The 27,901-nt window shown below is 37.9% G+C and overlaps 1 protein-coding gene across 1 annotated transcript; it reads left to right on the top strand.

The window, feature by feature from the left end:
• STK17A (serine/threonine kinase 17a) lies at positions 1 to 26,189 on the top strand. The gene is made up of 7 exons (XM_059470953.1): positions 1 to 294; positions 7,526 to 7,738; positions 14,751 to 14,895; positions 20,074 to 20,200; positions 20,896 to 20,944; positions 21,078 to 21,257; positions 22,060 to 26,189. The coding sequence occupies exons 1-7, from the start codon at positions 116 to 118 to the stop codon at positions 22,391 to 22,393; spliced, it is 1,227 nt and encodes a 408-aa protein (XP_059326936.1). The 5' UTR covers positions 1 to 115; the 3' UTR covers positions 22,394 to 26,189.
• Positions 26,190 to 27,901: the final 1,712 nt, after the last annotated feature.

The following is a 27,901-nucleotide window of genomic DNA, read 5'->3' as shown; positions in this document are numbered from 1 at the left end:
GAGCGCGGGCCGGGACGGACACGGACACCGGCACAGGCAGGGAGACGGGAGCGCAGGAGGCGAAGGACGAAGAGAAGGAGAAGGCGTCCCCCTGCCGAGGGAGAAGCCCCGCACCATGAGCCCCGACGAGAAGCCTCAGCCCGGTCGCTCCCGCGGTGACCGGCCGCCGCCACCTCAGCCGGCGGCCGGGCGATCCCGGCGGCGGGGCGGGTTCCTGGCGGAGATCCGCACGCCCATCCGCACGGAGCCCTTCCAGGAGCGGTACAGCCTCAGCCCCGGCCGGGAGCTCGGCAGGTGAGCGCTGCCTCCGCCGCCCCGGACGGCGGGGACGGAGCGGGGCCGGGGGTGGCGGCAGCCCGGCCCGGGGGTCCCTGCCGGGGCAGAGCGGGGCCGGCGGGGCTGTGCCGGCCCCGAGGGCGTGCCCCGGCCTGGGCTCGGCTGCAGGAGGGCGCTGGGAGGCAGCTGTACCCCGCAGCTGTCCGCCCCTCCTGCTGCTGGAGCCATCCTCGGCTCCCCAGCCGTGCCGATCTGGCTGGGGAGAGATGCTGTGCTTCCCTGGGAGCCCGTGTGCAGTAGTGGATATTGGTCTAGAGTTCCACTGGAGAAGAAAACCTGCCTCCCCCCTTTTTTTTTCCTTTTTTTTTTTTTTTTTAAGTATTAATTATTTCCTCGAGCTTTGTAAGCTATGACGTGGAAAAACAATTTTACACTCCTTTAGGAGAGCATATGCTTGAGAGTAATCTAATGGTGGAACTTTTCAGAGAGTTAAAGCCGGTTAAAGTCTTGGGTTTGGAAGTGATTGCACATGTAAGGTTTAGTCCGTGTATAATTTCAACACATGACTGATAGAATGCATGGTTTAGGGCAAAAAGGTTTCTGCATCTTGGGAACTACATATATGGAATTTCGGCACCACTTAACCAATACTTTTGTCTGAAATTCTGTCACTTCCTATTAAAAGAATGATAGTATTCCTAGAATTACATGTGCTTCATCCAAAGACTGTTTCAGTAAAAAAGATTAGATGGAATACCACCGGATATATGGAAAGACATCCTCCTGAATGTATGTTCTATTGCAGGTTATGCTCGCTGTGTAACTCAGTTTATACAGTGGCAAAACCAACGCCTTTGGAGCTAAGAAGGAGTTTCAAGGCAAATGCAGCTGCTGTAGGTACCTGTAACAAATATTTAGGCTGCCTGGGTGTTAGCTTAATGCTCACTTAGCAACTCTGATGTACCAGTAGAATAATACCTATTTAAACCTAGTGGTCTAAAGCATTCAGATGGTAAGCAGGTGGGAGAAACATCCCATGGAATGAGAAAGCTTTTTGTAGATTGTTGTGACCACAATGTCTAAGGCCTGGAAACTGAAGCTAACTAAAGACAGGCTACAAATCAGCCTAAATTCTAAGAAACGGTCCAAAAGGCATGGAAGCAGTGAAGCAGTGTAGTACGGAATGTCCTGGTATCACTCTGTTTTGGTTTTTTTTTGTTTGTTTTTTTTTTGTTTGTTTGTTTTTTTTTTACTTGAAGTTGAGATGACTTCAGAAAATATTTTGCAGTTCTTCCATGGAATGAGCATTTCCCTCAGAGCCGGGTGATAGTCACCTAATCAGAGCATGGAGTAGATGAGGGTTCTTTCCGGAACAAAAAAGTACAACTCAGATGATTTCCTTAAGCTAAGAATAACAATTAACTACTGCTTCAAGTCTTAGTCTGCAGTTTAAACCAGTAAATAGCAGCATGGATTTTTGAGTGGAATATTTTTTGAATATTTTAAGGATGACCTTCACGTGAAGGCTGTGATTTTGCACCAGGAGTTAAAATGAGTTAAGTGGCAGTTCTAAGTGTTTGTCGTGGTTTTGAGCAACAGTTGCACATATTTTTGGTTCAGACTATCTCTCCTTAACTTCACAAGTGTTCTCACTATCTTCTCTTTTAGAATATAGAAATCTCTACATTTTAATGCATGTGCTTGTTTTTTTATTCAACAATTTTAAATTTTGTTTTTTAAAAAGCAGACACTTTAGCTCAAATATTCAAAGACTATTTTTTGCCACCTCTGCGACAAAATGTAGGTGGAAAATCTCTCTGCCACTTATAACTATAATTTTCTTGATAATTTATTAACACAAATGCTTTCACTTTTATATGTTCATAAATTGTGTAATTCTCTCTTTATGGGTAGAATTCATCTTTACAAAGAACAAATTAGCAGCCAGGTATGGCAGGTTTTTGTCTTTGATGGAAAGCAGTCATTGTGCACACAACATAATCTATTTTAGCATTAAGATTTGGTAGAAAAAGGTTTATACACTCTGTGTTTGTCCATCCCATTTCCCAGAATTTGAGAAACAGTTTGAAAGCTGAACTTTAGGTAGGTTTGAAAGTAACAACATTTGTATGGATTGTGTTTTAAACTGAGAGCACGGAGATGGAAACAAGTTGGTTTTTCACCTTTGCTGAGATCAGGGCTGCTGCGTGAGCTCAGCAGGTTTGTGCGGTCTTTGGCCTCCCATTCTGTCAGTCAGCATGTGTACGTTGAACTTCCCAGGGCACTTGGAGCCTCTGCTTTGTATTCTCTGGTCTCCTGAGTTTGGAGGAGGTGGGAAGAAAGTGGAACATGGCAGAATGTTAAGGCATTGTAGTTCTGGTGATGCTGGGAGGAGTGGTACGGGGGCTCTGGCCACAGGTGGCACATTATGGAGCAAAAATCCTGGGGGAAACAGTCCTGAGAGGTATGGATGAACCTAGGAGGAAACTTGATCACAGTGTCACCAGAGGGACTTGGGTGCAAACCCGTGGGAAGTCAGGCTTCATTAGTTCTGCTCATAGGAGAAAAAATGCTTTCAGACTGTAGAGCTTGTGTGCTTCAGAAGGTGCTGCCTCGTTCGGTAGCTGAACAGGCATTTGCAAGTCTGTTGAAACACAGCTGTTGGGAAAGCCAGGTTCACTTGGGAAAAATATCAAAAACTTCGTTATAATGGCTACTCGGGAAAGGAAATGATTGCAAGTTCCTTAACATGACATGGAAATAAAAGTTTTAAAATTAAATTATTTAATATATGACATTTTGGTCCAGTATTCTCAGCCTTAATAATTTTACCATCCTCAGAATCACAGTATTCTCACGCAAATCTGACCTTGCATGAGGTCTGAAATCAAACTTACCTCTGATGATTGTTTTAAGGGTGCCACTTGTCATCACCTCACTGAGATTTAAATGTTTTCAGACAATGCTAACTTGAGTTAGGTTAGTTTGAAGCCGTGTCACCTTTGCAGAGGACAAGACACCAATTGCTTAACTCTTCCCCTTACCACTTGTGCTTAAGCCATAGTTGTACTGTAAAATGGGGAACAATACAGGAGTCTACTTATAATTATATTTAGTTGCTTTGCTCATTTTCCTTGAGAAAAAAAACTCCTAATTGCAGACAAAGTATTACTAGGCTATTAATTCTTCAGTGTGTTGATGGAATGTTGCACTCCTTTTTTTATGTGAAACAAGGTATGCACATATTATAAGTCATCATTTGTGTACAGAAAAGAATACTCTTGATTCTAGAGCTAGGTTAGAGGAAGGAATAAGTTGACTGGTCTGTATTCTGGAAGGTAATGGTCACCTTAAATGATTGATCCTCAGTAAAATTATCTTCTAGCAAAATGTGTGCACACATGTAAATATGTCCAATGCAGTTCTGTTTTTTCTTCTCGTTCCCGTTTTTTTCTTAAAGCATACAAGCTCATTCTCCACCCAAAGGTGAGAATAAGAAACAGTGTAATCATCCAGGGAGTGTGAAATATTCTTTGTTTCTGACTAGTGATGTGGCTGTAGTTTCATGTGTGTGTCTTGGATTTTTCCCCCCCTGAAAGAACAACTCTGGCATGCACTTTTATTTCTCAGGTAGGTTTCAGTGATGTGTGTCTTAGCCGTACATGACACTTGTACCATTTTGTGCCATGACACTGCTGCTGTCCTCAGCTGCTCTCTGCAGCAGCACAGTTGGGGTGAAATAGCTGTGGAACTAAGCAAAAGTGGGAAAGAGGTGAAAATGAAGAGCTGCAAGTAGTTGTTTTTGCCATTTGAGAATAAATTTATGTGAGTAAAATATTCATGAGCATCAGAAATGTAATCCCTGCACTTTAGTTGTTTGGAAATCCAAAATTGTCGGGGGAAAAAACCCACACTTCAGAAGAAATGTTTGATATGAGTTACATAATAAACTGCATATAGTATTGTGGATCTCAGAAAAGTTTTTTTCTGAACTTTATAAAAAGTAAACATTTTCACAGAAAGAACTTATTCCTGCATTTGTTACAGTGACAGTGTTTTATAGGTCACTTTAAAAATAAGATTAGTTATTTTTAAATATTTAGTTAAGTTTAGTTATTTATATATATTATAAATAAATTACTCAGGTTAGTTCTCTGTTCTGATCCTAGGACAACAAAAATTAATTGATGTCACGTAGATGTTGCTGCTTATCTGATTTGACATTTGATTTGTGATTTGACAATTTACCTTTGAGCTGTAATGTGTGCCTAATGAAACAATGCAAATTCTGTTGGCAATCTGAAAAGGTGACATTGAGCTTCTTTGTAATCAGATATGATTTATCTTAACTCATAATTCTTGAATATTTGAGACTCTTGTGAGGCCTGAGAACTATTTAGAGTTTCCTACTCTCATCTCCCTCCAAAGCATTTTTATTTGTGATTGGATGTCTGGTGGTCTGTTTTCAACTTGACAAATGTGATTTTCATCTCAAAATTATTCTTCTTTCCATGCAACATTCTCACTGCTAGCTCTTCTCAATACACTGAAGTAGCAATGATGTGATCTAACACTATTTTATATACTTTTTTATAATAAGTTCTGAAAAACTGGGTTTTAAGAAAAGCAAAGATGAAATGTATGCAATGTGAACTTCATAAGAATACTTGTTTATATATGTCTTATCTATTATTCTGTCTCAATCAAAAAGAAATTCTTTAAAACTTAATCTGTTGGTGTTACCATATAGTGGAAGCTATCTTTGGATCTTAGCTCTGAAATTTTCTCAGACATGAATCTAGATCACTGCACAGTAATTAGTTCTACTGGTTATAAACATCAGGTTTGTCAAGTTTGATCTTTTTGGGGATCGTATTCAGAAAAGATGAGTTCTAACAGGCAGTGGTTATAATAGCTCTAATTATAGGCATAACCAAAAGGAATCCTGGGCAGGATTCTTGGTCTGAGACAATTTAGAATTAGTATTTGTCAGCCAGCTGAACTCCCGTGTAACCTGTCCTTTGAATAACGTCACCTATCAGGCTTCTGGCCAGCTCAGCTAAACAGGACATGCGTGGCCACACACGGTGGTGGTGGCTCTTGCTGCTTCTTGCTGCCCCATGAATTCTGTTTTATTTCCATAGTGACTAATGCACGCTGAATCGCAACATCGGTACTCATTAGGCTAATTAACTTGTTTCCAGATAGATTTTGTATGTAATTCAAAACAGCATGGTACTTGAAAGCTGCATTATAGAGATTTCAAACTTTTCTAAGCCACTTTCTCTAGGTCCTTCCTGGTGCTAGAATTAAAAGCTTTTGACTGCACTAAGGCAGCATTCAAGAGGAAGTAGGCAGTGCATTCAGAGACTATATAAGGAAAACAAGGTTAAACCCAGGCAGGAACCTAGATTTATTGGTTTAAGGCTTAGTATCTATCAGGTGTTGAAATAACTTGCTGTTAAAGGGCTTCTCAATTTATTTTTATATGTTGTTTTTTGTCAACATACTTACCAGTTGATTTTTTTCTTGAGATGTTTTTTGGTGCTAAGAATTTGAACAAGTGTATTAACATTTTTGATAAATGCATAGCTTCCTACTGTACATAAATTTTGGGCTACAAAATTATCTTCATGCATTTACAAACTTCAATAGTCTTCATGTATGTATTAGTAATTAAGAACATTTTCCCAAAAAGTTAGGTTCAAGACATTGAAAGCATATTCTTGCTGTTTGTATGCCTTCACCAGACATCTGGACTGTGCTGTGATCTAGTCTTAATACATATTGTGCTGTAGATAATGTGCTTATGCAAAATAGTATTCCTAGAGGAATAACTGTGGCTGTATCAGTGGTTACAAGTCCAATTATTTTATTGAGATTGCCTAGCAAATACCCACTTTGTGGGTACTTATTTGACTTGATTCATTTAGACTGTGTGATTTTGAAACAAATGCTTATTAAAAGCAAGCTGACCACAACTTTGTTTAGCAGTTATATTTCATGGATAACAGTCTTCTGCCAATAGGCTGGGAGGGTGGAATCTTTGACACGAGCTGAAGTAGTTAATTCTGTGAACTTTGGCTTGGATGTAGGAGAGGCAAAATCCATAGTAATTTTATTCCAAAATAGATGATGACTATTATTTTGGTTTCAGCAACCCTACAGCAAGTAAAGGAACAAAATAAAGATCTCAAAGCTATTCCTGCAACTTTATAACAAAATGTTTACATATAAATAAAAAAAGGTAGTTTTGATGATCATTATACCTGTTTGGTAAGAACTAAAGCAAGGTTACTGTACTTCAAAGTATGAGAATTCATCATTGCATTAGTGAGAGGTATTAATTAAAATACCTTTTTAGTCTAAAAATCAGCCGTGTGTGAGAGGAGCCGAGCGGAGCAGGTGGTGTGGGACTCTTGCAGGAAGTTGAGAGCAGGCCCTTGTGCCAGAGTGCTGTGGGGGAAGTGGTGTGACGCAAGCGCGGCACTGTGGTTTGAGCTGGCCCGCTGCATCACCAGGTGTGTGCTCTGCCGAGGTGACGCTCATTAATGTGGGCCCAGCACCCTGCTCAGCTCTCTGCTCTCTGCTCCTCCTCACCTTGGCACTGCTGCCAAAATCGTGCTGCACAGCTTGATTTTAGTCAGGCTGCTCCACTGTGTTTGCATTATCCCTGTTCCCTTATTCTTAGTTTCACTGTATGAGTAGATGGTTTTGAGAACTATTCATCAAAAAACTCCAGCTGTTATCATTTGAGACGTGCCATGGTGAAAATACCATCTTGAAAAATGTAGAGTATGGATATTGCATGGCAAATGGAGCAAGATTCAACAAGAGTGCTCTTGCCATGGATATAGTGGGATACTTCAGAACACAGTAACTGCGTTACTGTGAGGTGGTCAGAGAAAGCATAAATTGCTCATTTGTACATTTGTATTTTGCCAGCTTTTTAAATTAAAGTTTGGAGTCTTGGGAACTAGCACAGCTTGTTTGCTCTGTTTTTGAAAACCGTACTGTTTGAATTGATTGGGGTTTTTTTAATTCCTTATGTTTCATGGAAATTATTTACACTCTGGGCTGAGGTGTTTTGAACACAGAGATCATCATTCAGCAAGGCATCTTTCTAAATTCAGATTGAATCTTAAATGCTAATAGTGATTTGGTTCAAGTTTCCTGAAACATTATTATTAATTTATAAAGGCCATGCTGTCACTAAGGCATGTAAAACTAAATTCTTATTTAATTTCAGGGGGAAATTTGCAGTGGTGAAGAAATGTATCCAGAAGGACACTGAAAAAGAGTTTGCAGCAAAATTCATGCGAAAAAGAAGAAAGGGCCAAGACTGTCGGATGGAAATAATCCACGAAATTGCAGTCCTTGAGCTGGCACAATGCAACCTTTGGGTCATTAACCTGCATGAAGTTTATGAAACTGCCACAGAGATGATTTTAGTCCTGGAATAGTAAGTATTAGTAATAATTCCTGAATAACTTTCTGTAGTATTTGCTTAAAAGTAATAATGTAAAAATACTGTGTATCAATGTGAATAATGTAAAAAAAAAAATATTGGTTGCCTGTTACCCTTGCTAAACTTCAAGAATAATTGCGAAGAAAATGACGATTACAAGAAGTTACGTGCAGTCTCATAACTACTTCAGATTATAACAAATTTCTCCAATTATGTAGTATCTTTCAAAGCTGAGCTATAATTTAGGTAGTTAAAGCATCTTAAATGAAATATGAACTCTGTACACTCCCTGCATGTGACGAAGAGGAAAGAAGCAATGAGTATCTGTTCAACAACCAAAGTTTATTTCACTGACAGTGGCAAAAATGGGATGAAATCTGCTGTGGTTTTTTTCACCAGTTACAAAAATGTATTGAAAGCAACATCATTGCTAAAAAGAAACTATTACAACCTTCTGCAATAGAAAACTTGCTACAACAGTATCTTTTTGGGGAAAGAAGGGAAGAGGAGGATTGAGACTTAGAATAGTTTCTTTCAAAAGGACACTTGACTCTGCATTTGTCTGTGTGGTTTTCTCCACTTCAGTTTGTCCAGATGGGCATTCCTGCAGCTGCTGTGGCTGTTCATCTCAAATGCCAGTGGCTTTAGATAGTAAGGCATCTCACTAGCTTCCAGTATTCAGCCAAATGCTTGTTGCTACTGAACTGTAAATTCTTGTTCAGTTCTATAGATTTTAAATAATTCAAAGAGGAACAGTGAGGCTCAATAGTTCAGAAGTGACTTGTTTGTTAAGATAAATCTAGTTTGTGCAGTTCTTCTCTTACTTGATAGCAAAAAGAAATGGTGAGAAATCTTGTGTACCAATCACATCTTGGTTAGGAGTCAAAAGAAACTATCTTCAAAGTCCAGTGAAATGGAATGAGACCATGTCTCCTAAGGCAAAATTCCTTCTAGAATACATTTTTTAAACTTCATTGTGACCTTAATGAAGTCATAATATGTGAAATATTCAAGTATCTTTTATAATACATAGGTGTGACAGAGCTTCTGGGGTTTTAACTGCTGCTACTGAAACTCATAAATACCTGCTTTAAACACTAGCAGAAATTTAAACTCAAATACAGTTTCATTTCCTAGATCCTATGGGATTTAATATGGGCAGTGGAATCTAAATGAGCAATGAGTTTTGTGATACTTTCAATGCAAAATTCCTAGTTTTCTTTTAGAACTCGATTTTCTTACAGTTGCAAAACTCTTTTAATATGAAGTATTAACTAGGTTGTTAAGTAATTAGCAAAATTACTGGGTTTATATGCATCAAACAGTCATACCTCATTTCAGATAAATAGCTGTGTGCTGGAGCTGTAAATTACAAAAACAGTCTTTCCCTGACTTCAGCAAGTATGTCTGGATGCTTCTTTAGTGTTCCAAAGACATGTTGCAACAAAACAGGTATGAATGTTGGTGAATTTCTGACATTCTGAATGCAGAGGATTAAAGAACATACCTAGACTGCAAGCTTCTCTAGGGCATTTCAGTTTCTATTAAGCTTGATGGTCTCTGTGGCTGATCTTTATCTCCTGAAGAAGTAAAACAAATACTTAATCTTGGCCACTAACTTCATCTGCGGAGATTTTAAAGTTTCTTGTCTTGATGTAGAATCTCTCATAAGGGCTGAGGGTTTTGCCTTCAGGAAATGTTTTGCTTTCAGGGAGAGAAATAGTAATGTTACGTGGAGGGTTGGCTTTCAAGCACTATTGATTTTTGAGAGAAAACTAACTTAAAATGTTAATATTAAGTGTTAATATTAAGTGTTGAGGAAGCAAGGAGGCACTACAGTGTTGGGTTCAGCTGTAGCATAGCAAATTGGGACTGTCTGCATCCACCCTCACAACAGCCTCTGACTTTGGTTTGTTGTCATAAGACCTCAATCAGGGTATTTAAGGCAGAATTTTAGGGGTATAGAAGTCTAAATGGGTAACAGAAACCCCTGAATTAATCTGTGGGCCAGTTATGTTTCTGTATTTCACTGAAAATAGAATGAAAAGAACCTGGAATTTTGCTGAAGAAAGTACAGATGCAGTCTGGGAAACTTGACATAGCAGGTATAAAAAGAAAAAGCAAATTTGGTAACTTTTGGACTTCATACCTGTATGCAACCTACCTGTCATCTTCCCATTTCTTTTGAAAGAAAGAGCAGTAGTGCGTCTGATGCTTAAGAACTGGTCTTTTTCATAAGTGTTCATCACCATGTTTTTACACATCTGGGGAAGGGAGAGATGATACTAGTGAGAAATTAGTAGGTCAAATGTATAGAATCCTGTAAGTGGAGCTTCAAAAATTTTCATCCTTAATATTTTGTTATGAAGAGCCTCTGAACTGAGCCGGTAGACTTCTGTTACACTTGCTTTAAAAAGAGGATTAAGTTGTCTTTTTCATCTTGAAGACACAGTTAATATTTATTTTATATGCTGGATGAAGTGTTTTTTCACCTGTAGATATTTGGATAATGTAATGGACTTACATGTTCATTAATACTAATGGACTTACATAGTCTTGGACATGATTTATTGTCCTACTTACTGGAGGAGTGACCAGTTAAAATAAGAGTCTGCTGGCAGGAAGTGATCCATTTGGCATAGGATTCAACAGACTGAACTTGAAGCAAACCCACTGCAATCACAAATAACTGCTGCTCCAATGTTTGCATCGTGTCTGAGTAGCAAGAGGAGTTGTTCTAGTTAGCAGTCTCAAATCAAGACTGGAAGTCTAAAATCATTTTAGGGGAAAACTTCTCAAATTGTCTTAGTTACCTTTGTTTGTGTTTCATTCAGTTCTTGGGCTGCCTGATTGAAAAGGTGAAGGCAAAAAGCTAAAAGCATTTGTCTGAGAACTGAGAACTTCTAAGACCAGTATCTACAATTTTATGGATTTGGAAGATTCTCTTCCCATGTTCTCTCATCAGATATGGATTTGTAGTTTTCTCACGCTTTGGGAACATTGGTACATTGCCTTACACTGGAAAAATTACCAGTAAGTGCACTTACTATCCAATGGTGTGCCTAGCCAAGGACAGAGGTATGGCTGTCAGCAGCAATGAGCATGAACCTTTGCTGGTAGTATTACAAGCACTGTGGTGTGAACTCCATGTACAGAAAATAGATGGCTTTCCATTATTTTGCAAAGATACCCCTTTCAAGAAAGACTTTTGACAGAGTTGAAGATTGAGGAAGCAATTTTTTGTCCATTGCAGATTGTATATAACTCAGCATTGAAATCAAGTGTGTTTTAGGAATTGGTCTACGTATTTGTACTCTGATGATTTGTACTTCTGCATCCTTCAGTAACTTAATGTCTGATCCATTAAAGCTGGAGGAATAGTTCATTTCTTCAGGTGCCCTGAAATAGGTTTGTTCAATCTTTTTCTAACAATAAGTTAAATGACTGTGTTAGTGTCTCCTAAGTGTACTTGAAAGAAGTTTGATGCTGAATTTCATACAGTTCATTGTTAAGATATATTTCAAGCAAGATAAGTAGTCTCCATTTAATCTAAAGTCAACATAATTGTAACAAAGATTAGTTCTGTAGACTTCCAAATGACTTTTAGCTCATTTATGCTGCTAAGTAGATATAAAGTGTTAGCATGCTTTTCATTGATGAAGAGCAATTGGATTTCACTTGAAATGAGAGAAATTCATGGCACAACAGTACTTTCATAAGGAAATTAAAATAGCTAAAGAATTATGGTTGCCATAGCTTTCAAGTTCAGAAAGCCTTCTTTTGTCTCACAATTTTTTCATACGCTTAGCTAAGGGAGGGTGTACTACAGAAATAATGCATTCTAAGTAACGCTAGGTTTCAGAATGTTTTGCCATTTAATATGTCCTTATCAATTTTTTTTCAGATTAAGATGGCTTATTTTCTTAAAAAGTTTGTTGTCCTAAGGATAATTCTTTGCTTTTATCCCCTAAGAGCATTTTCTGAAAGGCCCAGTCATTTGCTAAGTTATTTCATAATGACAATTAGAAAAACTACAGTTTAATGCAAAATGGGTAAATGTTATTAACACCAGAGAACTCCTGGTCTGCATATATACAGACATCATAGCAGTGACATGGCTGTGATATGCTCTTAGCAGGTATTTTGAGCCCTTGAGGCCCTCTATGGTTAGATTTCTTTTCCCCCTGAAATCTAGCTGAGGTGAAAGTATTGTTAAGGAGCTTGGCTGAACTTGGAATAGGTGTGCAGGAGGATCTTTTTGGAGTTCATTTTTGCATTGTGCTTCCAAGCACTTGTGACTGGCTTGGCTCACAGCTCCCTGACTGTTTGGCTTAAGGGAATCCATTAAGCCTACTCCACAGCAACAATACACAAAATGGTCTTGCAGTATCAAATTTCCATGTGTTCTTGTAAAGGGTGCCTGGTTTGAATGTGGGATTCTTTGGACAGAATGAATTGTCCGGGATTTGTCCCATCAGCCTCCTAAACAGCAAAGTTAAGATCAAAAAACAAAACATTGCATGAGAAGTCACCTTCCCATGTGAAACTACTTTGAAAAGCCAAGTGTCTATGGAAGCTGAGAATGGCCGTGTCTTGTAAGTTATGAAGTGGGTGTGCATGTGTGAGGGCTGTATTTGCATGTCTCACTCTTAAAAATGCTGATGAAGCCAGGCATCTTCAGAAGTATAGGGAGAGACTTTTTTTTTTTAAATAAAGTTTCTGGATCAAGGGTTTTCTACTCTCACGTTGGTAGCACTGTCTCTTGACTTCACTGATGGGACATTGCTTCAACTTTTATTGCCTTGCCTTCTAACGCCTATAATTCAGTATTCTTTAGGTGTAGTATTAAAATTCTAGGTAGCTTACATTTTAGTGTTGGTTTCTGCCTCAGTTTTAATTAAGTTGCACTAATAAACAAATTGTAACAGATGCCTACCAAGCAGACATATAGCAGGCAGGGCTTTATAAGGCCCCCCCACCCTCAACTTTCACTGTTTTTTCAGGTGGGTCTATTAAACGTAAAGTGTGATCCCATGTTTTGGGTATAAATCTGATTTCACTGAATTAAATAGCAGAAGTATTTTGTCCTTATTGGAAGTGGCAGAGCTTTACCAGCAAAATCCCAGGGTTATTGCTATAAAAGACACCATGCTAGTAATTTTGGTAGAAGATGTTATCACTGCATGTGCACTATAATTCACTGCTACAAGGGATTAAATCACTCTTCAAGTAACATATTATGGCATTCTTAAGGCAGAAAGTTTAATTTATGGGTTGCAGTAGATCTTTTTCTATTCCTATCTGGAAAGTCCAAGTGATGTTGCTTTTTCAAGGAATTTGGCTTAGGATATTAGAATACACTAGCTGATGTTCATTTTTTAGATGTCATTAATATTTGAATCCTGTTCAAAACTGAAGTATTACTATTTCCATGAATTAAATAAAAATGGACTGAGAAAAATGTGATAGTGTCAGGCATATGAAATTTTTCAAAAGGAATTATAGTATTAATAGTCCCTTGAAAAACTCATTTTATTCTTGAGCTCTATCTCTTGATACATAAAGAAGAAAAATAATTATTTAATAGATGGTTTTTCTGAAAGAAAATCTTAGTTTAATAAATCAAATTGTACTGCTGTACCAGCTAGCTAGCATATAGAACAGAAGTTTGAAACTCTTTAGAAAAAGATACAATTTAACCTTCTTTTAATTTTTTTGTAAGAATATCTGCAGGGAAATTTAAAATAATAGCTGTGAGAATACCTCGAAGGGCAAAAACTTTTTTTTTTTTTAAATCCATGAGGCTTTTGAAAGTACTAGGACTGTAGCAGCAAAGTTAGTGTAGGCAAAATGAACATTTGAATATATTTAAGTGTTTTTTTCTAGGAGTACACAGTTGAAATGCACCATTTTTGTATAACTCTCATTTGCTGTTATATTCATGTTGAATGTCCTCAGGATAGCCTAGGCAGTACAATTCATTGGAAAAAAGCAAGCAAAGGCAGAGCAGGTGGGTATGCATCAGTAAAGATTAATGCTTGTGCAAAGTCATTTTTGCATGTCACAGGTTGGTGTAACTGGAGAGGATTCTGCCCTTGAGGCTTTCACCACCTTTCCCTAACGGGTGATTATAGAATTTCATGCAGAACAAAGGGTGTATGTGCTGATTTCATAGTAGGAGTTCAACAATCCATATGCAAAGTGGCCCCATTCTAACATTGTTATGCCCATTCTTATTTTAAGATGGAGCTTCTGTTCAGTTTATTTTACTTTTGATGCTGCAGGTTTATATTGTAAAACAATTTTAGTTACTAGAGCCATTGCTATACAGAGCTGGTGCTGCATATGGCTTCAGAGTACTTTAAAAACATTCATTCATCTCTAGTTATTTTTATATTTTTTGTTATTCTGTTATTTGTTTAAACATATATAAACAAAAGAGGATGCAAGCTGAGAGCTAAAATTTTCAGAGCTATTTTTAGATGAAAGAAGTTTAGAAACTTAATGCATCCCTGTATACCAGAGAGTTCATAAACAATTCAGTTACAGACTTTACATTTATTTTGAGTATATAGTACAAAGTGTTTTGAGGAGGGTGGGAGGTAGGGCAGCTTTGCTCTATGTTTGCTGAGATTTGCCTTGGCCAAATTTCCATGTAGTTTTATAGCAATGGCAAAAGGCACAACTTTTTTGAAAACACTGTCCTCAAACAATTGAGGCATTCATCTGAAAGCAAAGTCAGTAGTGTTTGAAAAGTAGTCCCCAAAACGTCTGTATTATTCATATTCTCTAACCTCAATGACTAAAATCTTTGCCTCTCTCCAAAGCTGCCATACTGCAGAAATCACTTCCAAGCCTGTAAAACCTTGCCAAATGTCTAATAACTGAAAATATCATGACTGGATTATACTTCCTGCTGACATTGCCTATACAAAAAAAAGGTGTGAGTAGAGCCAAATGGGTGCTATAATTTAGTCTGAACTCACAATATTCCTACTGTCCACAGTGCTGCTGGAGGTGAAATCTTTGACCAGTGTGTGGCTGAAAGAGAGGAGGCCTTCAAAGAAAAAGATGTTAAGCGACTTATGAAGCAGATATTAGAAGGAGTTGCATTCTTGCATAGAAACAATGTTGTTCATCTTGACTTAAAGGTAAGATTAGTACTGTATTTTTCTTATTGATTTCTCATCTGTTGTCTTTCTTGCTTATGTCACAATAATGCCAATTTGTAATTAACATAATTTTACCTAATTATACCTTAAATTATAAAATTAAACTTTTGGGATAGAGCAGCCACTAAGTCTGCAAGCATGTTGAGGCATTTCTATGATTATGTTAAATATAAACTTCATTTGATTAAGTGAAATGTAATCAATTCAAAAGTCAATTTGCCTTGCATCTTAAATTGCAAATGAGTGCTTTGGGTAAGACTGACTTATTTCTACATTGCAGTAAAAGTGTCTGGGTATTATATGGGCATTGAAAACCAGGTTTGTCTTTTGTATTGACTTGAGTTTTAATGAAGAAGGGTGGTAGTGACACTGGTGGAATAATGTGTAATGTTTCAGAATGAAATGTTCAAACAGGACTGGTAAATTAATATGTTAAGTACATTTATAGCATTTTCTTCCCCTTTTTCCCCCAGTTATTGTAAAACCTAATTTAAATGTCTGACATTTGCTGCCAAACAGCTGAATGACACCCTGTTGGTGTATAAATAATCATGATTTACGGAAACAAGTGTTTTTTCTTATTGAAAAATAGTTTTGACCCAAATCAAGTGACAAGTAAAGTTGCCATCAAGTGAAATCTTATGGTCAAGAAGGGAGTTATAACAGGCATCCAGTGAAGTAATCTCTCCTATGGACAGCAAGCTTCAGTTAATTTTAGTTAGCTTCTCTCATTATGAGGTTGAACTAGTTTATTGCTAAGCAAGGCAGTCTAAAAAGTAACTTGCATTACATTTTTTAAAATTCTTTTTGCATGTCCTATTCTCTTATTTACTAAGTATATTGTAAGCTGCTGCATGTTTATTCTGTTGCTGAGATCCTTACTTACACTTAGCTGTATTTTAGCACTATTATAAAGCTACCAGTAGATTCTAGTATCAAGCTGTATGGACTTAATATATTAACTTAGCACATCATGAACCATTCATCAGCTAAAGCAGATGAATCATATTTGCACACAAATATGTCATCTGCCTGGTTTTCCAAACATTTATTCAAATTATATGTGGGATTCTTTAAAATTTTGATTGAGTCATACACACAAAATACTAATAATTGTACTAAAAGAATTAATGAAACATTTTTAGTAAGTGATGTGAGAGTAAGTGTTCGGAAAGACTAAAACTGAGCAGTTAGAACTCCTCAAAGTTCCTTTGTATGCTTAAACAAGATACTCAGTGTCACAATGGTTGGCCATTTAATTTCCTTGAAGCAAAATGTGTAAGATTAAATATCTTTTGTGGACAGTATATATTTGTACATGTTTGTAGTTAAAGTTGTGGTGTTTTTTAGCATCGCCAGCTGGATATCTGTAACTGGAAATGTGATGTGTTTTCTATTACTACAGTACTTATTTGCAAAAGTAGACTTGGGATGTTAATTACAGATTTTTTTCCAGAAAAGAAATTCATAAAAAGCTGACTTAAAAACTTCCCAACTGCAAACTTACACTATAACATGGAGCATATGCAGTTCTTGCTAAAAAATCCAGCATTGTTTTGCTGCCTTAGAGAAGTTCATTAGCAGAGGAAGTTGTGCAGTGATTGAGGTTAATTAACATGTTTATACATTACTGCAGTGTGTGTTTAATCGGGTCCTACTCGCAGTGGAATGACTTTCATGATTTATAAAACTATCAGTCTTTTGCAAAGTAAGGTTTATGGAAGTCTTCAGAGTATTGGCAAACAAAAATTATGGAAGTGGTAGAATTAAAAACCATGACTTGCAAAGATTAATTGATCCACATGCCTTACAAGACAATTTTAAAAGGCCCATTTTTGACAGAACTCAAAAAGTTGGATGTTCACTTCAGCCACATATTTATTAACCCACATCTTCTGTTGTATCCTGTGTCTCATGCTGCTTTAACTTGCAGCTTAAAGCACAGTGGAATTTACTAAGTACTTGTTTGTGATGACATTTGGAAGACTTCTGTATGTTTATTGCTGCTATGCAAGGTGTTTGCCAATAGCAAATTTTACAAATTTTTTCTAAAATGGGGGGTTTTGCACTATTAGTTTCACCTTTGTGTCTCTAAAGATTTCATTTGTCTGTTACAAATTCCTTTGGAAAGGTCCATCCAATTTTCCATATGTTGCACCTTCAAGAAAAGTTAAATTCTGTACCCAGAAGAATTTAAACCCAAGTGGTCGTCTGTATGTATTTGCCAGCTTAATGTTAATATTATAAATTTAATGAATCAGATCTATGACATTGACAGCTAACTTGCTTTAGCTTCTCTTTACCCTCTGAACAGATACAAGATTTTTCTTGAGACTAAACACTGCAGAAAGAAATGGGGTATTTTGTTGTGGCTTAGCAAGGTTGTCACCTGATCATTTCTTTCCAAAAGCATGGTTCTACTGAAAGATGGTTGAAATGTGTCTTGTTAATAGCAAAGTACAATTATGTAGCCTAATTTTGACTTGGATTAAGAGCAAATATAATGCTACCAAGTGCAAATTAATTATCACTTGACAGTATTGTGTTGATGCTATTTAATTTGCAGGGTGTGCACAGATTGTAGGCAGGAGTCTTTCATCTCCTCTTAATGGTGCTTAAAAGCTGCAGAGTAAGGGAAGTCTCCTTTCTCTGTGTTCTCATTTGCTCTTTGACTTAATCTCGAATTGGGGTTAGGTAAAAGCTTACTGTAGTTGGGAATGGAAGAGAATTTAAGCCGGCATGGGGGATGAGGAAGAAGGTGTGGGGGTCCTTTGCCTTTTTTAGAATCAGCCAAGTTAGTATCTTTAGACATAATGAAGCTGGGGTATCTCAGCTTGTCAATTTTCCTGTTTCTGACCACTACTTCTTTGATAATTCCTGTCCTTTCTTGTAGGCATCTGAGGTTTTGTGAATATTATATAATTAGATAACCTGCAGAATTAATGAAATTAGGTAAGGTGAGGCATTGATTAGATTAAAAACCTGACCTTTATTGTGTGTCCTTAGTCTTTATGTGTCTTCTTGAAACCAATTAAAAATACAAGAAATAGGAGGATGGTTCCATCTACATGGAACCTTTAAGCCTTGCTGCAGTAGAGGGGGAGACCTTCAAACATTGCCATTTGATGGTTTTCATCAACAGTTTCAGTAGTGCTTGAGGGTAAAAGTGAAAGGCCCTTTTTAAAAGGGCCACCAGGAGAGCCTCCAACCCGCATCTCCTCTCTTTGTGGGCTGACTGGAATTAGGCAAACTTAGATGTACTCTAGCAGAGTAAAACCAAAAGAGAAACACTATTACAGATGTGAGGAAATTATCTTCCTTTTTTGAAATTTTGAGTAATGGTGTCAGGCTGAGAACTATGGTGAATTCAAAGCTATGGCTTCTTTAAGGTTTCATGTTGGTGTTTAGGCTGGTACTTCACAAGAATCATTCCTTAAAATAAGAAAATTATTGGTATTTCATTAGGAATTGATTCAGAGTTATGACTCAATTCATACTGTAGACAGGGGGTTTTTTTCTGCATAGGTGTGTTTTGCATAATAAGATTTTTTAAAAAGACAATAAAAATAGCAACTGCTTTAAATACTAAAATGTTAAAATACAGAACTGAAGGGTTTCACAAACCTTTTCTATTGAAAATTTTTCCTCATTTAAATATAGAGGAAAAAAATTTTTTCTCATGCTTTTAATTTGACTCTTCATAACTAAATTTCTCACTGGGAATAACATCTGAGAGGGTAATGAGGGAGGCATAGTTAGCTTTTTTTGATGTTTGCTTTTCTAATACAAATAGAGAAGAACAAATCTGAACGATAAAGAATGCGGGAATGTGCTGCTCCAAAACCCTTTGTATAGCCCCCATATCCCAATTTGTAAAGAAAATTTAAAAAGAGCTATTCTTAATATGTAGATTTACAAACAGAAAAGAAATTGACAACACCATGGAGTTAGTTTCAAATGACAGTTTAACTCTGCAGGAATAAAAAAACTTGACTACATTCAGGTCTTGCAGTGAGGAGAAGTGGCCAAAGTTTTTAAAAATGTTCTTGCCCAGGTTTATTTTTGTATTCAAAAGCAAGGCTGTTCATGTGAGAGCATGTCTTCATGAGTGACTGGGGATGGAGGACAGAGCAGCTCTGTGCTTAGGGAAGGAGTACAAATGTTGATGTTAGTCCATCTGAATTATCAGTCAGAGGTTGCTTTGCTGTTCTTACTCTTTTGTCCTCCTCCCTTTTCAACCACTCTGATGCAAGATGATCCAGGTTCCCAACAGACTTCTGCACTTTCATGGAACTTGTGCTTACCAGAATCATGAAAGCAGTGCCAATTATCAGCACTACCATTTGGAGAAGTTAATGATAAAACCCAGTGTGTTCACTGGTCTGGGGGTTGGGAAAGTGAAACCTTGGGGTTTTTTTTTTTTTGTTTTTTTTTTGGCAACAATATACTTCAGTTGCCAAAGTTTTTCTTTTCTTAAATTAAGCTAGCATTTAAAATAGTAAGGAACTTCTTAATGACCACAAAGGTGCTTTGAAGGAAGACAGCCAAGATCTAGTGACGTCAGTGCAAACAAGTTTATCCAAAGGTGATGCTCTTAAAAACCTGTTTCTCAGGCTGCTATATTTTTTTTAAAGCTCTTCTTCAGTTCATATTCTGTAATACAGTTGTTTGTACTTTGAACAGGATTCAGGTTGGTTGCAACAGACCTTTAAACAGGTGCAGTCAAAATAGTTGTGTGTTCAGGGTTTTTAAAATGATTGGGTGATTTTGGACAACCTTCCAAGGGAGGTATTTTACACCATCTATTGGAAGAATCGAGGAGCAAGAGGAGTAAAAAAGGTGATACAAAGGACTAGAGAGGTACAAGTGTGGAGGTACTTGCATGCTATTGTTTAATGACAGCTATTGGCATGTATTTCTAATATGTTCTAAGCTAACAAAGGTTTGATTCTCAATTCTAAATTTATAATCCTGCCATTCCTTTTAGCCTATGTGTTTCTTCAAAATCACCTTGGGGGAAATAGATAAATGATCCAGGGTATCATACTTGTTACAGGAGGCACTGTTGTTGCTCATGGTCTAAAATAATTATGCAATATGATGTCAATGACATTTGGTTTTTTGTGATCCCAAAAGTCTTCTCCTCTTGTTTTTCAGCCCCAAAATATTCTGCTAACCAGTAAGTCTCCTCTGGGAGACATTAAGATAGTAGATTTTGGCCTTTCCAGAATAATGAAGAGCAGTGAGGAACTAAGAGAGATCATGGGAACTCCAGAATATGTAGGTAAGTTGTTACTATAGGATTGATGAATAGTCCAGGCTTCTGGGGAGTGAGAAGAGGATTTGGAGCATGCCAGCCTGGCTGGGGAGTTACTGTGTCGCAAGATCGAGTTATTACTTGGACTGGTACTGCTGCCAAAGTTAGAACTGGCAAGTCTTGCCAGTCTAATGAACTATCATTGTGTGCTTATGTTGAAGATGAAGACACGCTTTAGATGAGTCTTACCAGCAGTCATAACAAGTATTGCCTGGATTAAAAGTTTAAATTCACATACTCAGTCTCTGAATATTTTAGCCAGTGTAGGTTTTCTCTTTTTTTAAAAAAAGTCCAAACCACTCCAGGCCTTGAAAATATACTTAAGAATATATTTAAGTTGTATGGTATATCTTCATAGTTATGGGTTACAGTGCTGCAATATGCAATGTTGGCTATTTCTGTTTTGTCTGCAAAAAACTTGTATATAGATTCCTTAATTGGGAAGGAGGCTGGCCTGGCTTCTGAAGATGGCAGTAAAAGGAAAACAATTTTTACACTTAAAAACAGTGAATAATAGAAACCACTTAAATAACCTGAATAGAAGTATCTTGATTTCAAAAGACTGTCATGCTTCAAATGGCTTATCTTAAATTTTACCACATGACCATTATTGCATTTTTTATCTCTAATGTAATGTCTGCATTTTTTTTCTCTCTGAATAGCTCCTGAAATTCTGAGTTATGACCCAATCAGCACAGCAACTGATATGTGGTAAGTTGGACAAATTAATGGTCATCATAACTTTACTGAAAAGGGTTGTTCTTTGGGGATTTCTTTGTTTATTTGCTTTTAAGAAGAAAAGGCTAACTAAAAAACTGGTTTTCTTTTTTTACTTTCAATTTAGGAGCATTGGAGTACTGGCATATGTTATGCTAACAGGGATATCACCTTTCTTGGGGGATGATAAACAAGAAACATTCTTAAATATATCTCAAATGAACGTAAGTTACGCTGGAGAGGACTTTGACCTTGTATCAGAGTCTGCTGTGGATTTCATCAAAACTCTGCTGGTTAAGAAACCCGAGTAAGTAAAATACACAATTGTATATGCTAATATGTCAGACTGACTTAATTTTAAATGTAGCAAGTGCTAGTGTTTTCATTTTTAAAGTATAAGGAGACTTTGATTTCATTGTGCTATTACTTTTTATGTATATGAGAAGAGAATTCCTCAGTTTCCATCCAAGATTGTATATTCCAAAGGATGTCCAAGTGTTAGTAATTAAAACTCAAATTACTTTCAGAAAACTGTGTATGAACTGTAGCTTGTAGCAGTGAACACTAGACCCATTCTTCTTGCTGGTACTTTGCTGGTCTTTTACATGAACTGAGCTTTGAGTCCTTAATCTTGGATGGTTGGTAGAGAAACTTTGCTTTTCTGGTTCATTAATACACTTTTCTTAATAGGCAGCAAACTGGAAATTCCATGTTCCCAAACAGAACAGGTGTTTTCTGTGGAACTTTACCAGTTCTTCATGGGACATGTCAGCTATTGAAATTGCCTTCTGCTTGTCATGGGGAATATTTGAAGAATGTAGAAGTTAGATAATTTTTCTGTATATAAAAAGTATAAACTTCAAAAGTTGGTTGGCAACGTGAAAGTGCAAACTCATATTTAGGGATCTATGAATTCCTTTCTTTTAAGTGCTAGGAGTTCATCTACTTGAATTGCTGTGGTCTTTTTTGGTAAAAGATAGCTGTCAGTGCAATTCTGTCTGTCTTTAATACAGTCATATCCTTGGAATAATTTTTGGTGACACCTTCTGCAAGTTTCTGAATTTTGTATTCATTTGGACATTTATTTTAATACTTTCCTTGCTCTGCAGGGACCGGGCAACTGCTGAGGAATGTCTTCAACATCCATGGTTGGAACAAAGTGATAATCCTGCTTGCAGGGCCTGGAATAAGAGTACAGAAGGGGAGACCAGTGATGCCATCCAGAAAGATGCAGATTCTGCCTCTGAACAATCAGTAGATGCTGAGAAGACTGGAGAGGAAGAATCAATAGTGACAGAAGAACTAATTGTAGTGGCTTCATACACACTGGGACAATGTAGGCAGTCAGAAAAAGAAAAAGTAACTGAGCAGAAAGCCATTTCGAAACGATTTAAATTTGAGGAACCATTACTGCAGGAAATACCAGGAGAATTCATTTACTGAACTGCATGGAGCTTCATAGCTATAACTGGAAGGCAGTTTTTTCTACTAAACAAAAGTATTCTAGCAAAGTGAATTTCTGATATGCAATAAATGTTCTAGATAAAGGAAAGTGTTTATAAATGGCATACAAAAAAATGTGCCAAGTTCTTATTTTCATGGAAGAGATGAGATTTCAAGTGGCTGACATGCATTTAACAAAGAGGATAAGCTTATTTTTGTTTTTATTTTTATTTCTGGTTTTTTGTTGTTGTTATTGATTGGTAACAGATTTTTTGCTAATTGTTCTGGTGTTCTTGAGAAGTTCACACTGGAAGTGTTTTGGTGACAGATGTCAATAGGAGTATTTTAGGATACATTTTGGTATTTAATGCAAATATATAATGCTGGGTTTTCCTCAAACGCCTCCTAACTTCAGTGGAACTAAAACTTGAATGAGAGGAGAATTTGATCACCTGGTTTGACGTACAGATTTCAGTCATGCTGTGCGTATTCCTTTGTTTACATCAAGTCAAAGACCCAAACTCCTCTGGAGTGTAGCTGAACAGTGAGCTGAACTTCTCTAGACAGAGATGCACATGCCCCACTGGGAATGAAATCTGTACTGGAGATATGTATGATTTGGGAGCACGGTAAAATTCTGCTCCTGAGGGTGATGTATTTGCTTATTTCAGTCACTTGTGAGCCAGCAGAGATTGTTTCCTTCCCCTCCCGAGTTGGGTGAGATGTGCCAATAGAATCCAGCTCAGTGTGGCCACACAGTGCTGATGAGAGGAAAAAAGAATGACATTCTGGCGTAGCTCCTCTGAAGTTTCTGAAGTTCTCTCCACTGACTTTACCATGTTAGGTTAGACAGTTTGTCCAGCTAATCAGCCCTTGATTCCACTTCCCCCAGAAGCAGCTGGGGTTTAATGAGGTCATTTCTACCTTCTTTCTGTTCCTCTAACTGCTGCTTTAAGGAGAAAAGGAGCATCATTAGGCTAAATTACAATTGTTCCATATAGCTGTCAGATGAGGAAGAAGATACTGCTTCTTCTGAAACAGTGAAGCACAGCTCGTGCCTCCTGCTTCCTGATCACTCTCCCTTAGACACTTGGAAACACAGCATGTTATGTGGCCTGGCAGAGTGGGATAAGGGAGCAGTGTGGATGGGTCATAGTTCTCAATGGACGCAGTCCCTCAGAGGACAAAGCTGGCACCAACTGGGCACCAAAACTGAGTGGTTTTTGCAATGTACAGATCTGAGGATCTTGGCCTGAGTCCTAGTTTTCTAAGAAATCTTTCATATTGATGCTGTTCCAAAGTTTAATTTTTATGTAATGGAAGTTTAGTACTATTATATTGCATACTGTTAACTATTCAACTATTTATTTGGTTTCTTTATGCTGTTCCTTTATAATAAACTCTGACAAAAGTTTTCTTGCTATAAAACAGTGAATAGAAAATTTTGAGCTAGTTTTTCCCTTTTTTTCCGCATTGGTACACACTTTTCTAATTTCAAATGTATCAAATGTTCTACTCCATTTAGTGAGGAGGAGTTCAGGGCTTTGTGCTAATGTTACAGTTCCTCCTTCACACAAAAGTTGAATGGCTTAATAAGAGCAGCAGTACTGGGGTGATCTGATCAGCATGGCTGGAAAGGTGGGGGAAAAGCACTGGTACAGAAGAAAGCTGAACCAAAAGCAGTGGGATGATGGGTAGTTTTTCCATAAGGCTTCATTGCCAGCGGTTGGGCTACCTTTATTTCAAGCCCCATCGGGGAAGTTGCACCTAAATTAAACTGTTCTATCAAGCATCTTCCCCTATAGCATTACATATTATTGAGTATTCAAGTAGGTAGAGCAGCTTCTCGTTCCTCAAAGGTGTTCCTATAAAACAGCCAGTGGTGCTCAGAACTGAGTTTGGGTGTGTTATATATTGTAATGCAGAGATGCCTCTCGTGCTCTGGAGAAAGGACTCAGTTGCTGGACAGCTCTGGGCGGCTCTCAGCAGGAGAATCTTTGAGCCAACAGTGTATCTGTGTTAGCTGGGTGTTTCTGGACACAGAGAGGAGCTGATCCTACCTACAATGTAATCTGTTTCAGCCTTTGTTAGGCAGGACAGTGCCATCATGGCCATCTTTCACTCTCCGGTCATTTGCCCAAGACAATTTACTTGGGTGAGGGGACGCTCATTCATGGAATTCTTCTGTACAAGATTGCAACTTCTATCTTCCATCAATGCCATTTTGACATTTTTTCCCTCATATCCATACTTCCATATGTTACTAAGCTGAGCAGAGCAGTGAGATTGAAGCATGTTCACATCCTACCCTTACAGAACAATGTTGCCAGTGTTGCACACATAAATGTTTAACAACACCTGGTTGCCCACAGCAAACTATTTGAGGGATATATATATATATATATATATATATATATATATATATATATATATCCCATTTCACTTCCTCTTTGTAACCACAGATCATGTCTCAAATTGAGACTGGTACTAATGGAAAAGAGTAGGTGCTCAGCAGTATACATTTTGTCCTATATATACTGTTTTTAATGTATGACAGTGAAGCTTAACATGTATACATTAAATATATACTTATTTCAAGGCCAGCTTTTCTTGAATTGGCTGCTTTGAGATTTCCAGTGGGCTGCATCTCTGTTGAACTCTTTGTGCCTTAAGGTGATTTTATACACTGTTTTTTAACGTCATTAAGAATTTGTATAGAGTTGTGAAGGTTTACTAGTGTAAGTTATAAACAAGGCATCTTAGATTCACCCTTTAACAGGGAAAATTTTCTGTAATGTTTAACTGCTGGACGATCAGCCAGACCCACACCCTTGAGGCTCTTTCTGTTCCACTGTGAGTGGGGGTAAAGCTGCAAGCGAGGTGTTCCTACTCTGAGGTGTAGGAAGGGGCTGTTCAATCAGTGTTGTTGAGGAGCTCAGTTATGGATGAAGTGACACATCAGTAAAACCAGGAGCAAAGCAACAGCTGTGAGGAACAACTGGTTTTCTGCAGCTCCATGAATATGGGGGACTGTGTTTATGTACTCAGGTCATTTAGGAAAAGCTCCTGTGATGGTGGGGAAGAGGCTGCTTGTGGGGAAAGAATCAGCTCCTTGGACCTTGTGGGCAATGCTCCCCCACTCTCCAGACTGAGCACATGCTGGCTGCCTTTGTAGCACAGAGAGCATGGCTGCTGTTTGCTCAGAGGCAGGATGCTGAAAGAATGGAAGGGCAGATGTTCCTACAGAGTTATCTGTGGTTCATGGAAGACCCATGAGCTGTATCAGTACGAGGAGCAAGTCCAGGCCCAGACCCTCTTTCAGTTATTGGAATAAATAGCAAAGTCCTAATGAAAAGCACAGCCTTGTCTCCTCTTGTTGCTATATTCACCTCTTTAAGGGAGAGGCTTATAGATTTTATAGTTGCTATTTTTGTCCAAAGTGGAATTTGCATTGTGATTTGTCTCACGTGTCACATTTTTGTGTGCAGGTCTCTAAATACAAAAGGTGAATTCCAGTTTGTGATCTACCCCCTGAATCCCCCTTGAGAGCTGTTAGGTCACAAATGCAAATAAAAGTTCTGCCCATTCTCCACTGGTAGTGCTCACAAGGGATGGGGAGGGAGATGGGCCTTGCATCACATTACTTTGTGGCTTAAGATCTCTCTTGAATATTTCAGGTGTTGCTCCTGGAAGACAGTTCAACATTTTAAAGAAATAGTGCCAGTTCATTGTACTTCTGATAAGGCGTTTACTGTTTCAGGAACTTTACAATGAATAAAATTTTGTTTTCTGAACAGCTGATGGATCTTTTGTTTTTTGTGCTTTGGGAAACACCCATTAGCAGGATTACTGATATTTTAGTTTTCTGAATCACGCATTTGTTCAGTATGTGCAGCAAATATAAAATGCATCCAAAACCTTTTCCATACTAAAGCAATATGCTTCCACTGTAGAGTTTTTCACAGTACAGATGTTGAATTAAGCTGTCATTTTGATTAATAAATACAGTCGGGAAAATAAAAGAAAGTACAGATGGATGTGATAAAAATCTCTCCTAATTAAGAAAAGGGTAGGATTCGTCAAAGTGAAGCAGAGCATATAGGACCAGAGTCAGTACTGCAAAATTAGGAGAGGAAAGGGAACTACTTGAAAGGATTATCTTTTTTCCTGTAAACACAGAACTTAATTACATTGAGTCTTTGCTTGCTTATAAAAGTAGACTCACAGTTAAGCTGGTGATGCATTGAAAGCAGTGTGCCCCATCTCTTCAATTAATTTGCAATGCCAGCATACAGACTGAATTACACAGGTGTTTTTTAACTAATCCTCACAGAGAAGTCTCCTGAGCTGCCAGGATATCACTTACCATCTTCCACTTTCCAGTAGCACCTTGTGAGACCCAGCTGGTCTGGCTGCTGGATGGAAGGTTGTGGGCCTTACCAACCAAAGAGACGCAACGATTGTTTCTCAGAAGTTACTGAATTAAGGTCCTTTGCTCCTAAATCTTCTAGGAAAGCAAATTAATAAAAACTGCCTTAGATTGGTCAAGGAATTACGTTAGTCTAGTATTTTTATAAAATTAGTGCTACTTAAAATGAACCAAAGGTGTTTGGCCAGGTGGGATATATCTTCCAAAGTAATACCAAGAGCAGGCAAGTCTTCATTGTTCCTGATATTACAGGACTGCCCAGGGCCTGCTGCAGGAAACTTGATAGTAAATTTTGTGAAAAACTCAGAGAAATTATGTCTTTGACAAGCAGGAAAGATGCAGCACATGGCAGAAAAGAACTAGATGTATCCTCATTTCTAAATGGGAGATGAATCCAAATAACTTGTGTTCCCTGTGCAATGCAGGACATCTGCCCAAAACAGGGAGTGAACTGAGTGGTCCATAACTTGGACAAAAGTCTGTTACTCCTTGGAGAAACACTCCAAAGGGACCATGTCAGCCACTTAGCCTTTGTGAAGGCAGCACTTTCACAACATCTAGCTTTTTGCTTTTCAAAACACAGCCCATGTGTGCCCATCAGCTCCAACTCAAACAGGAGCAAGTGTTGTAACAGTACTGAGCAGTATCTGCTGTTCCTCAGCTGTAAATTGAACTCTTGCCCTGAATAGTCTGCCACCTTGGTAGTTTCCTTGAGGGTGATTACTGCCTGGCAGAAACTATTAAAATCAAACTAGAAAATAAGAAACAAAACAGGCAATCCAGCAAAGGTCATGGAGATTAGGTTTGTTTTAACTACACCAAAAACTGGAAAAGGAACTGCACAAATTTTCAAGCCAATAAAAAAAGGAGTATTTTAACATACTGAACATGATTAACATGGTTAAAGTCTTGTAGCACCTGTTAACGAAGCTGAGAGAGACCTGGAATTGGAGAAGGCTTGGGGAGGGATCAGTGTGGAGGCAGAGTAAAGAGAATGGAGACAGATTCGTCTTGGCAGTGTCTAGTCCAGGACAAGAGACAGTGAGCATACCCTCAAGCACACAAAATTCTCTTTAAAC

This window comes from Ammospiza nelsoni, chromosome 1 (assembly GCF_027579445.1).
Source record: "Ammospiza nelsoni isolate bAmmNel1 chromosome 1, bAmmNel1.pri, whole genome shotgun sequence".
NCBI classification, from domain to species: domain Eukaryota; kingdom Metazoa; phylum Chordata; class Aves; order Passeriformes; family Passerellidae; genus Ammospiza; species Ammospiza nelsoni.
This window is presented reverse-complemented; position numbering and strand designations above follow the sequence as displayed.